General features: G+C 31.8%; 1 protein-coding gene across 1 annotated transcript; it reads right to left on the reverse strand.

The window, feature by feature from the left end:
- Positions 1 to 1,043: 1,043 nt before the first annotated feature.
- LOC128192070 (uncharacterized) lies at positions 1,044 to 10,620 on the reverse strand. Its single transcript, XM_052864499.1, has 12 exons — positions 10,476 to 10,620; positions 7,564 to 7,663; positions 6,457 to 6,569; positions 6,280 to 6,370; positions 5,918 to 6,048; positions 5,713 to 5,806; positions 5,491 to 5,609; positions 5,207 to 5,261; positions 4,297 to 4,418; positions 4,077 to 4,182; positions 2,873 to 3,012; positions 1,044 to 1,905 (listed from the first exon to the last, which is right to left on the reverse strand). The coding sequence occupies exons 1-12, from the start codon at positions 10,525 to 10,527 to the stop codon at positions 1,826 to 1,828; spliced, it is 1,203 nt and encodes a 400-aa protein (XP_052720459.1). The 5' UTR covers positions 10,528 to 10,620; the 3' UTR covers positions 1,044 to 1,825.
- Between the last annotated feature and the right edge of the window lie 3,612 nt (positions 10,621 to 14,232).

Here is a 14,232-nt window from a genome sequence, read left to right on the forward strand (position 1 = left end):
AAGGGTGCTTTGTGTCAAGCCTGGTTGAAATTGGCCCATTGGTTCTGGAGAAGATGTTTAAAATGTGAGCAATTTACGTACAGACAGACAGACAGACGAATAGACAGACAGACAACAGACGAATGTATCAGAGAAGCTTACTTGACCTATCAGCAGGTGAGCTAAAAACTGTAAATACAAAATGAATGCAAATACTGACTTAAAGTTGTCAATATCAATAAATTCTTCCTTATGAATATATCGAAAACTTCTTTCATTTCCTTGTCATTCTATTTGGTAGCATGTCACATAAATGGAAATGCTAAATTAGTTTTTTTTCTGTTTTTGTTCCTGATCATTTATTTAGTCTTGGTCAGATATGCATTCGTCTTTCCTTATCATCCCCGCTTATTATTTTATTATACATACACACTTGTTATCATTATGAGTATTCAACTTAAATAAGGAAATAGTTTACATTCACTAAGGTGTGCGACTAATCTGTGTTATTTTGTTGTTCCATTGGTTTTAGTGTCATTTCACAATAACAATGTTATGAAATGAATTTGTTCATAATGACTGTATCAATACTAGTTGTTCACAAAAAAAGAATAAAAGTGTTTTTACCAGCAACATTCGTGAACTCACATTAATAAAATCAATTACTGTAGGCGTTGGCTTGGCTATCGTATTTCAGAACCAGGAATTTATTGCAAACGTTATATAAATTATGTATTTCATGAATAATTTCAGAGAAACTGTTTTGTTTGTTGCCATAACTTACAGAAAATTGAGATCTGTAATCCATATTGTGAAACAAACCATAATTTACTATAAGAATAATCATTGTGTATTTTACCTGTTGTCTAACTATGTTCCACTGTACAGATCACTGGTTTCGTGATAAGAGCACAACAGCTGCCTTAAAATTCTAATATCACTGCTGTTAGTGACCGATTCACATCTTTATAAACTACACCTAGCCCAATCTAACCGTTCCTGATTCCTGAATACAGCTTTATTTAGATATGGTTTTAAATTGCATAGAATAACAACTCCAAAAGAAATAAATGGTATGCACTGCGATTTGATTGCCTTATCAAAGAACATTAATTTTAACACAGCTCATTCAAATTGAAAGGTTGGAGAGTTTTATTTCAAATACAAATGTGATACATTAAACAACCAATTCGCAATGGCATGTACAAAACTAGTAAATATTGAAACATTCAAGATCAACAGCTAACATGTGTTCAGAAATCCAAGCTGATAAATATATCACAAAAAGAAGGCAACAGTTTGAAGGGTCAATTAGTTCATATGAGTTGAATTTATTCATCTGACATTCATACTTATGTCAGGTCGATCCTCTAATTGATGTGTTCAATAACACTACATGGTACAAAAACATATAATACAGATTGCTATAAATAAAGTTTTATGTGGGCTTATAATCATAATTAGCATTACATTGAAATATCAAATATGCCTCATCTCATTAGTGTAACCCCAAAATCATTTTCATAAAACATTTTTAATGAGCAAGTAATTCATCGGATTCACTCAAGTGACTTTTATATGACAGTACTGCATGTTGTCCCCCAATGTTTCTTTACTATTGCAAGTGCAGCCGATTTTTGATCAATATTTATACCTAATATACTAAATAACGTGGCAATTACGACAAAATGTTATACATGTATATGATATACATTGTCATGAATTTTTGGTAATGTAATTAACTTCCCAATGGTTGTCGAAGATTTAATACACAAACATTGAAGGTAAATAAGAATATGCCTGAGAGATTAAAAAGCTAATAACAGGTGGTATCTGACATCCAAATTTACTGAGCATTCATTGTCAAGAATACTAGAAGCCCTGTAATAGCTATCCATGATGTTGGAATGAAAGCTCTTCCGCTACCTGTAGAATGTAAAACAAAAAAACCAAAATATTTAAAAATAATTAAAAAACAACACTGTGATGAAAACAAATCTAATAAAACACCGTATTAAAAACTGCAACTACCACAAGGCACGAATCAATCAAAGAACAGTAACCACTGTTTAATTAAACAAGAGTTTGAACAAGAATGGGTTATCTTCTTCTATTGCCTAAAATTTCAACATGTTCTACCACAGTTTTAAATGATAAATGAAACATATTTTTTTCTTCTACTTCATAATGCAAAACTTTATTACAAAAATCTTCAAGATAATCAAAGATAACAATAACTTTCTTATGAAAGGAATCGTTTAGAATTTTGAAAAGTATTACCAGTACTGATTTTCTAAAATTGGTCAATATTCATTACCGTTAATACCTAGACGCAATTTGAAGTAAATAAAATCATGGGTTTTTTTAATATTTTTATTGTGTACAATGGCAAATATGGGTATATTAAATAGTTCGTCAAAGTTTGAAAATCAAATACTGAGTTAAAAGCAAGATATGGAATTTGAAATTCTTCGTTTTATAAACATAGCGCGAGTCTCGTTATTGTGTACAGATGTGTTGTATTGGTTTTAGTTTTAATCAAATTATGCTTTCCTTTGTTTATAATAATAGTCATGAACACGTTAAAACAGTTTATCTTGTTTGCAAAGAGTATTTGTGTGCTTTGTCAAAGAAATGGTTATTCCCAATTTTTACATTGTTTGTAAACAAATATAAGACACGAGCTTTGTTTACATAACAATGACTTCAAACCTTTTATCTCGCTTGTAACTTGATTTACAACATTCAAATTTTGGTAAATCATTTTAATGCAAAAATAAACCGTTTTATACCTCAAAAAAACTTTTTGATCCCAAATAGTTTCTAGGTCTACAGATCTTTAAATTTCCTTCGATGAATTTTAGTACCACGTTTAATGCACACAAAAACTTACTTGTTGGACACTCGATGCCATTCTTCCGCCTGGTTCTCAGGCTGATGAGTTTCTTCGACGTGTCTGTAACAAAGTCCTCTACCTCGCCGTCACACCCTGAGAGAGACCTCTTAGCGCACATGGAATACTCTGTAACTGTTCTGCGACATAAAAACTTCCATTAATCAGTGGATATTTTACATGGCAAAATTATTGATGGCACAATCAATGATTTATCAAATTATTTGAAGTACTTTACTGTTTAAAACAGCAGAAAAATTAAACAATATCTCCTAAATTACATCCATTTTAACCTTCTGTCTTACGGTGGGATGTTTACTTTTATAAAATAAGTCCTTGTCATAGTTTTGTGTTTTGATTTCCGTGTACTTAATGGATGATAGGTATTAAATGATATGGAGGTTTTGATGCTAGATATCCAACTAAAAAACTTCTGATTAACATAGTATTTCTTGTTGATGAAGACATTAAAATTTACAGCATCAATTATTGACCTTCTAATGGCTAAGCAAACATGAAACAAATTTAAGATCAAGATCTAGTAAACGATTTCAGAGTGTGTTTTTGGTGCTAGAACCATTATGACGTCATAATTGATTTGAAGATTTTTCCTCGTACTTTACGGCCTTAAAGGAATAATGTGGATAATTAAACAATTTCTGGACATTCTATGTTAAATCACGGAAAAAGTAATCCCGATGCCTATATTCAATTTGACATCATTTCAAAGAGTAGGTCAAGAGCTTGTTAAATTCCGTTGGAGAGACTGTAGGCATTCTAGATATATTTTCTTAGTCAAAAATGGACAAAACTCCGAAATTTGTTCCTGATTTCCTTCATATTTCATTGAAAATGACAGATTAAAACATGGTTTTTCATTGTATTTACCAAACATTTTAGCCCCGGTACACCCTATCAAACAAAGCTATTATTATGAAACATCCTTGTAAGAATTTATATTTCAAATTTTATAAACCTGTAGGCACCTCTCATTTACTAGATATTGACCTTAAAGCATCAGTTACTTTATTTTATTCGAAAAAAAAAATATTTTTAAAAAATGTTTTCTAATTTTCTCCGGCAGACAAAAAGTAGTAGTTAATTTCTTAGTCGTATGTTTATTTCACAAATTTTTTTTTACCAAAGTTTTCTTCTAATAAAAGTCTATGGCTAGCTAATGCAATCAAAATATACGAATACTTACTGGCAGACTTTGTCTGTACTGTCATTTTCTGGTAGAGTTTCCAAGATTTTCTGACAATTTGTATTAATTTTTGCCTCATCAAAGCAGGTTTTGTAAGCTGATTGTTCTTAAAAAAAATTCAGTATTGTTTTAAAATTAAACTTTATTGAGCAGTCAAGAAAATATTTTGTGGATTGTAAAGCAGTAACCGTCAGTTAAATCAGTACCATTTATAACAAACCTCGCTTTCCTGATATTTCAGTACAGAGTTTGTTGAGCCCATCGACGGTGTCTAGCAAAGAGGGATCTTCTTGGCATTCGTATTTCTTTGCTTCTACACAAGCTATAGAATTGTTTATGTTTCTGTTGAAGAGAAGTAATCATAAATGATTTATAAACAAAACATCAAGTAAATAAAAACATTTCTATCTCTATTGTGAAATATAGATTTTAAGTTGTCTGGTAATAAATATAAAACGCAGTGGCATTTTGATAAAAACATTTTTTACGAAGTTCAACACTCCAAAATCGAACAATTATTCGTCATTAGTTCACGGTTTTCCAAATATATTTATTCACAATGTACAGATTTACAATGTACAATGTATAATTTACAGATATACAAAGTAGATTTAAACATGAGTTGAGCATGATAAACATCACACGTAACAATGAGGCCGACAAGATAGATGATCATTGATAGATAGTTTCATCATGTTAGAAAAGTTCGTATCACATAATCATGATTTTATCGTTTAAGAACTGCAAACTACATAAGATAACTACTGAATCAGTGTAGTATGTGTATTTCTGAGCAGAATTTAATGAAGACATATAATACAAGGTAGAAGGTACCAGAACTATAACATTTACTGGTCCTCAGGTCCGTGACGCATATACAGTAGTTGTCCATAAATGAGTTCGCAAAATGGGCGACGTTTACTCAGGTCTTGTCATCACCTGAATTTTTTGGACCAAGTAAAAATGACTATGTAAATTCTTATTTCTAGCAGTAACTCAAATGAATAAGTCAACATTCTCTTACTCATATTTTTTGGCTAGGTAAAAAATCCTACTGTAATGAAACGTATTTGTCATGAAAAAATAAATAACGCACAAGACAGTGACTCTGTATTACTGTTGATACTCACATGCAATTGTCAACAGGAAATTCTAACCCAGCCAAACACCCGTCAATTCTACAGACTACAAAATCGTAAAGAGAGTATATGCATCACTATTTTTTACCATAAATATTACTGGGATAATATTACTTATTTTTAATTTGCTTATTGAATTCAGTTTATAGCATGATTCATGCATTAGCTATTTAACTTCACACGATATTTTCAATAAACATTGTATCAGATTTAAACAAAATCTTTTTTGTTTAAGTCGTTGATAAATAATATTTTGAGTATCTTAAACAACATACTTGTTTCACAACCCTTTATAAGTTGTTTAATCTCCGAGGCCATGGCTGAGTACATAGAGTGTTCCTTACATTTGGATTCAAATTTTGAGATGCAAGCTGACGTTGCTTTTAATATATCACTGTAAAACAACAAAGTGTTATAAACTGACTGAACCGAAACTACTCCCACACAAAAAAAGAAGTACCGTTATATTTTTGTTTTAAGTTCATGAAGTTTATTACCAGTTGTATTTTTTCTGCAGAGTTCCTGGGTCTATGCCTGACTCAGCCACACACTTTCCAAAGGCCTGGATATCACAATCAGGGGTCATGGCACCTACAGATTAATTATTAATACGCTAATTAGACAAATGTATGAATTTAAGTTTATTTTTAATTAAAGAAAATTTAAATAATGATATTAGCACCTGCTGTGTGAACGAGTTACCCGGATTGATTTCCTCCGTGCATGCTATTGTTAGAGCGGCGTAGGTCTCGTTTAACATGCTTAACATAATGTTCCCTTCACACGCAGGAGTTTGGATTTCCACGCACTTCTTAAAATCAGCATATTTTGCGCTGGAATTTAAAAACAAACAAAACTTTCAATTAATAATAAATTTCTGTAAAATGTAAGAAAGGGCATTAATAACGCCTAAATAAAGTAAAATGTTAATATTAAAAACTAATGCTAATATTAAAAGACTTTTAAAAGATTCTAGGACTTCACCATCAAAATTGTTTTCGTAAATTATTCATTCATACATATCAAAGTACCAGCTGTTTAACATTGGTAGGTTTTAAATATACCATTTGTTGGTGTCCTGAGATGGCTGACTAGCTCCAGATATGTCTATTCCAACGATTTGGTAACATTTAGACGGGTCGCAGTTTTCATTACCTGTAAATAATCAAATTTATATAAATGTTCTTAAACAGAGCACTAGTTATTTCCTCTATTGTATCGTCTATTCATTGATCGCTTACCGACACAGTAACTCTCTATAACGGCAAACCCCGAGATCATTTCCTGGTAGCTTGGGTCCTGCTGACAGCTGGCTTGGAATGGGGAGAGGCAGGAGTCTACATTTTTATACGCCCTGTTCATGAAGAGATCACAACATCATAACACTCCTCAATGTGTGGCAGATCACTTAAAGTCATGATTTTTTTCTCGTAACGATGATCAAAATTTGCTTCACGGGAGAAGAAATATCCTTTCTCTCTTAATGCCAGACGACACATTGCTAAATTTTATATAACTTTTTCCAGGAATTTATAATTCATTTCTTACTACTTTGACAATCTTTCTTGCAAAAAATTGGGGTACCTTACCAGGCACTTGTGCAAGATTCTAAAGTATGCAATTTCTTATATAATCTTATTGAAAATTCACTTGATATATATATATATATATATATATATATATATATATATATTGTGAGATTCTATATTCGCTTTATATATTGCTTTAATTATTGAGTTGAAACGGTGTATTTAGGTGTATTTTATTTGTTAAGCTTGTCGGGATAATACTAATATAACCATTTCAACTCGTTTGATAGAGCAAATGTAAAATCGTACCATTATAGATGTAGTTATTTATTTCATACGATTAAGTATTATAAAGCTTTTGGGACAGCCCCTGAAATGACACGAATTGAACCTATATAACGATGATGCAACGTTCTGCGGTTGGTGTGTCCTTGTGCAATACAAAATAGTCCGACATTGTTGTTTATTTCTTTAACAAATATGCCGTCATTCATAAATGACGCAAATTAAAGCGTGTACATATAGACTTATAGAAAAGCGTATATCTTAAACATATCACAAACTAGTTGGGGGTTTTTTTTTTGGTTTTTGTTTTTGTTTTTTTGTTGGTTTTTTTTTTTTTGGGGGGGGGGGGGGGGTAAAAGTTGTTCCAAAAATTTTAAATACCGATTTTGTATGTATAATTTATGTATAATAAAGTATAATTTTTTGGGATTTACAGATGTAAACAAGTATGTTGGCCAAGTAGAATTAGGTATATTCTGAATTTATGTAAGTGTTAAAAACCCACTCCTACGTGTTGATAGATGTGGAACTTACTGACAGGCCTCCCGTATGTCTTGGGTGTTTTGGTCGGGAATGCTGATGTTGGCCAGACAGACTTGTGCTCCCTCTAGGTTACATTGCCCGCGAACATTGTCTTACCATAGAAAGAAATCAAACTTTGTCATGTATTACAAAATATCATGTATGATTAATTTAACTAATTGTTGAATAACGTAACTACTCAACAAACCTGATTCGTAATGTTAATAAAGAGGACGGAAAACACAACACTAAAATCTGAAATCTTGCATAAATTTGTTACACGTGACTGGCCATCACACGCCGTCAACAGACGTACGTGTAATTTATTTGTATGCGGGTCAATCGTGGGTTAAGTTTCTGACAGATCCAGGTATGTCACGGTAGTACACTAAATTCAAAAACTTTATGGTATGATAATTACGAATTATCATTACCACCTTTATAATTCTGTCGAACAATGTAAAAAAGTTTCATCAGCAACATGGCTGCATGGTATTGAGACACGTTTGCAACAGATCTGTCCAATCATCGAATTTATTTTTGATGTTTTAATTCTTTGCCAGTTGATGCGATACAATTGTTTGACATTAATTAATACTACATCACCATAAATTAAATACAGAAAACAAAGTTTCCCTGTCGTGAACTACTCTTGTCTCTAATTAATCAATTGGTTGTAAACAGTTGGCAAAGGTATTCCTACACAGTCATTAGTAATCCAAAAAATTAAGTAAGAAAGGCTTTTGCGCTTATTACACCTTATGCTTATTTCAAATAAAATTTACATTTCTCATCAATGCAAAAAATTGATTTTAAAGCTTCATTTGTGAATTATAATAGATCTCATTTTTTCGTATTGTTGCCATCATGGTGTAAGCAAGAATTGTAACTTCGGCAAAATGTAAACTGTCCCTTAATTTTGCCCCTGACTTTGATCAGTTTCAGTCCAAACTAATGACTTTTTTAAATACAAGATATGGGCTGAGGATTGGTTGAATAAAATTACGTATTATCAAATAAATATTTCAGAACAAACATTGTCACATCAAAACTCTTACCTGCAAACAAACAATTAAACAATGGAAATCAAGAAAATTAACTCCAATTGGAAGAATAGTTGTTATAAAAACTTTAATTGTACCCAAAATGAATCATTTGATTTTAACCTTACCAAACCCCGACCATGAATTAATACAAAAGTTGGATAAAGCTTTATTAGATTATCTCTGGGGGTCAGATATACACAAAATTAAGAAAAATACAATCATTCAAGACTACAATCAGGGAGGGCTTAAGATGATCGATTACAAGGAATTTATGTTAGCACTTAAATCAACCTGGATAAGAAGACTTCCTCATTCATCGCCAAAATGGATACATATTTTAGAAGCTGAAATGAATACTAGTGTTAGCAACTTATGGTCAAGAGGTACTGAATATACTCTAAAAATATGTAAATTAATACATAATTGTTTCTGGAAAGAAGTTCTCCTGAACTGGACCAAAATAACTGATTGCCAGATAACTATAAAAGAATTAATTCCATTTGAACATATATGGTATAATCCAGGAATTAAAATAAACAAGGCATCTGTATTTCTAAAACAATATTTTAATAATGGTATGATTTGTATTATTGACCTTTTTGATCTCAATGGTAATTTCATAACTTATGAAACAATTATTAACTCAAAGGTAAAAACAAATTATGTAGAATATGTAGGACTGAGGAACGCAATTTTTGAATATATAGGGACATGTAATATGACACAAGTAAAACAAAAGATTCAGCCATATACTGTGGAATCATTAGATTTCGTGGTGGCTCAATTTTCGTGGAATTCGTGGGTACCTCTCATCCACGAATTAACATCCTCCACGAATTAATAAATTAGGGTAATATAGTCATATTTCCTTTGAAGGATTTAGAGAATACTCGAAATTACGTCCCCACGAACCTGTAGAATTTAAGCAATCCACGAAAATTGGCCCCCACGAAATTAAATGATTCCACAGTATACCAATGCCCCTAAAAGTGTTTTACAAAAGCAAAAAAGGATGTAAAGATATGTACAATTTACTTACTAGAGAAAAGAAAAAGCAAGTTACCTCGGTAATAAATTGGAGAGAGAAAGGATATGATATGAATGAATTTGACTGGGGAAATATTTTTGAACTTCCATATAAAGCTACTCTTGAATCTAAACTCCAATGGATGCAATTTCAAATATTACATAGAATTATTCCTACGAATAATTATCTCTATAAAATTAAGCTTAAGGACTCTCCTCTTTGTAGCTTTTGTAAATTAAACATTGAAACAATAGAACATTTATTTGCAGAATGCCCTAAAGTTAAGGATATATGGTATAGAATTGAAGAGCTGTTCTTAACAAAATATAATGTCAACAATAATAAATTATACAGAGTTCAGAACTTATTGATACTTATTGTAAAACAATACATTTTTTCTTGTAAGTTCAAACCTATCCAAAAACTTGACTTTTTTGGTTTAAGTATCATAATTTCCGACAGATTCCTTATTCAGAAATTTATGTTATTAAAAAACTGCAAATATTTAGAATATGAAAGAGAATGGAAAACAATTTGTGATTTGCTGTAGGTAGCATATATATTAGCTATTACATAGAACTTATGAATTATAAACCCAAAATCTACTACAGTTAGTACTAGAAGTAAAATATACAATAGCTGATTTATGTTTGATGTACATGATGATATTGCCTGTCTGTCTTTTTTTTTCTCTCTCTTTTTACTTTCTCTATCATATATAACTCTTTTGCATAATAATACGCTATATGTTAAATTTTTTTTGTACCATGTATGTAAAAATGTAAAAGAGTTTCAATAAAATGTTTCAAAAAAAAAAAGAAAAAAAAAAAAAACAAAAAAAAAACTCTTACCTGCAAAGAGAAAAATTAAAACGAATACTTCCGGAGCAAACTTTAGACACATGGTTGTTTTCGACGGTTGTCTTTCAGTGGCACTGTACTGACAGGTTCCATACTATGTAAAGCTTCACCAGGGGCTCTCCACGGGGAAGAAAAGTCCACATGTAGGCGCGGGAGTACGTAAGCAAACACAACATGGATTATTTTTCTTCACATATACTACACGGTACCTTTCTTTTGTCTCAATCTCAATCACAATCAATATCAATCGATAAAATTTTGCATCAAAACGACCTATTTATCACAAATTTTGAAGAAGGACTTTGTGTTTACTTTATTTAACTTATTTTGATGAAATTATTCTAACCGATAGGAAATTATGCTTATTTCATTAAGAAGGTTGGATTCTCAATAAATTCCCATTCCATCAGATCTGGTTTAAATTTTATATATGATTTTTTTGGCCATGAACTATCTTTAAGTATTAAAGAAAAAAATCTTATATTTTGAATTGAAATATATTTTTTTAATTTTCATACAGAGCTCTTCATATGAAGGATATTTTTTCAATGGCTTCGACCAACCAGTCCTCCTAAGATCAATCTATCTTGTCTGTCCATAACTGTTTAATTGTAATCTGTATTGGGTGAGATTAGTAAATTATTTATGAGTAATAGAATTAATTAATAGAGACACTAACAAGTTACCTTCGATTTGAAATAAGCCTGTAAGCTTTAACAATTTTTGGAGTCAATCACTAGCATTTGTTATTCTTCTAAAAACTTGTTTTTCTCAAACCTCAAACTATATTACGTTAGTTATATTAAAGCTTTCCATTGATTATGAATTAAAATATTAAAAAAAATTGTTCATGCGTTTCTTTGAACAGATAGGTAAATATTACTTTTGGCTTGGTCTGAAACTACAGTATCAGAAACGGTTTAATCAACCTCATCCAATAAAATCATGACATTTGAAGACAATCAGAGCAACATATGCTGAATACAGTTTTACTGTTCATTAAACATACAGAGTTTCTAGAGTGTTCATGGCCGTGTCCTTATTTCATTATGCCTCTTTTTATTTTGCCTCCTACGACAACATCAAAAATAAGAGGCCCAGGGGCCACATTGCTCACCTGAGCAACAATATCCCCTAACTCTGATCAAATTAGCATTACAGTATCAAAATCAAAATATCTTAACAACTAAGTACAGTAGATCTTGCTCACCATTTTATAAAAAATCTACCGATTTTTATCCACATATTTTTATGGTAAATATAAAGCCCCTTTTGTTGTTGTGCCTGTAAGAAGATGTTTTTCTATATAACCCCCCCCCCCAATTGTGGCCCCACCATTCTCTAGGGAATCATGCTTTGACCAAAGTTTAATCTGCATAACCAGTGCTTTCACACAAGTTTTGGCCTAAAAACTTTCCCAGAATATTTCTTAAGATTTTCGCTTTATATTCCTATGTGAAAATTCACCCCCCTCCCCATTGTTACCCCGCCCTACCCCTGGGAACCATGATTTAAACAGACTTGAATCTACACTATTTGAGGATGCCTCAACAAAAGTTTGAGATTTCCTAGCCTAACAGTTTTTAAAAAGAAGATTTTTAAAGATTTTCTCTATATATTCCTATGTAAAACTTGATCCCCTAATTGTGGCCCCACCCTACCCCCGGGACCATGATTTAAAGAATCTTAAATCTACACTATCTGAAGAAGCTTCAACGCCAATTTGAGCTTTTCTTGCCAAATTGTTTTTGATAAGATTTTTAAAGCTTTTCTCTATATATATTGCATCTGTTTTAAATATGTGACCTTTTACTATACTTTATATTATGTTTGTTTATATTTTTGTAGGGAGAGGGCTTAATTAGTTATGGAACTTGTGCCCAATCCCATTGTGTAAATACATATGAAATATGTTCAAACCATTCCTATGCAAAAATGTGACCCCCCCCCCCATTGTGGCCCCACCCTACCCACAGGGACCATGATTTGAAAAAACTTAAATCTACACTACCTGAGGATGACTCCACACAAGTTTAAGCTTTTCTGTCCAAATAGGTTTTGAGAAGATTTTTAAAGATTTTCTCTATACATTCTTATATATAAAAATCCATCCCCCACACTACTGTGGCCCCACCCTACCCCCGGGGACCATGATTTGAACAATCTTGAATCTATACTACCTGAGGATGCTTCAGTACAAGTAACAGCTTTTCTGACCTTATAGTTTTTGAGAAGAAGATTTTTGAAAAATACCAACAAAGTTTTAATTTATCTTAATTATCTCCCCTTGAAAGGGGGTGTGGCTCTTCCTTTGAACAGACTTGAATCCCCTTCACCTAGTAATGCTTTGTGCCAAGTTTGGTTGAAATCTGCCTAGTGGTTCTTGAGAAGAAGATGAAAATGTGAAAAGTTTTCAACACCGCTAACGACAATGCCGACAGACAACGGAAACTTATTGATCAGAAAAGCTCATCTGAGCTTTCAGCTCAGGTGAGCTAAAAAACAGCGTAAATATCTCACGATGACTTTCGATCTATACGTAAGTAGTGTCTACATTTCATAAAGACTATTACTCAATACAGTTATATTAAAGAGCTACTACTTTTTCTTAGAACGACTTTCAGTCTCTACGGTCTTATGAAGAGAAGCAGTGTAGTAACCATTTTCTAATTATGTAAAGTTGTATTAGCTGCCGAAATGCTGTCCATTTATAATATCATTTTACCATTAACGAACTACATAGCCATTAATGGTCAAATTCACATGTATTAATGATAAAAGACCAAAGCGCAAAATTAGTACATCGTTGACAATTATTACTTATTTGGTTTGTTACTGACTACAGAAATATATCGGGTTTATCGATCTCATAGACAGCAAGACTCTATATTTCTGTAGTCAATCAGTAACAAACCTAATAAGTGATTTGTTTTCCTGAGGACTATCAAGTGGTACATTTATTAACAAAAAAGTGATGATTTTCGCAAATCCATGTGAAATAGGCTTTACATCTTGTTCAAGTTTACACGATCAAACTCTTCAAAAATATCATTCTAACTTCTCAAATACTCTAAAGAAAAAAACAAGTTTATGAACCATTTAATTACAATAATTTTAATTAGTATCATGTCCTTATACATGTGTTATAAACTTTCTCTTATATCAGTTAATCACTGCACAAAATGACAAACAGATAATTTTAAAAGGAAAACACATCGCTGTAACCATATCTTTCCGAGTATGGACTAACCTTACCGAATCTTGGTCTTCATTCTACCAACAAAAGGCCCGTATCATAAGGTGAGCAGAGACGGAGGAAGGAAGACCCCTTTTCTGGCAACATACATTTTTTGTTAAATTTATAAAAAAGATAAATTGAATTTATTAAACAATTACAGGAAATTAAGTAAATGAACATGAAAATATAATTTTGGGCACTTTGCAACCCCCTTTTCCGACGGATTAGGATTTTGAAAAATGGCAAATAATTTTTTTTTCCCGGGGGGGGGGGGGTTGTTTTGGGGTTTTCGTTTTTTGTGGATTTTTTTTTCGGGGGGGGGGGTCTACCTTTTTTATAATTTTTATTTTTTGCTTTTGAAATTTCGAAGAAGTCTTCCATCGCCGACTTTATCTAAAATAAAATAACTCTCAGTCACTTGAACGAGTTTTCATCCCAAAATGACTCAGTTTATCGATATCGTTAGAATAAAATTAAAGTCTTTTTTTCTTACTTAAAACATCAATACTA

This window comes from Crassostrea angulata, chromosome 7, assembly GCF_025612915.1.
Source record: "Crassostrea angulata isolate pt1a10 chromosome 7, ASM2561291v2, whole genome shotgun sequence".
Lineage (NCBI taxonomy): Eukaryota > Metazoa > Mollusca > Bivalvia > Ostreida > Ostreidae > Magallana > Magallana angulata.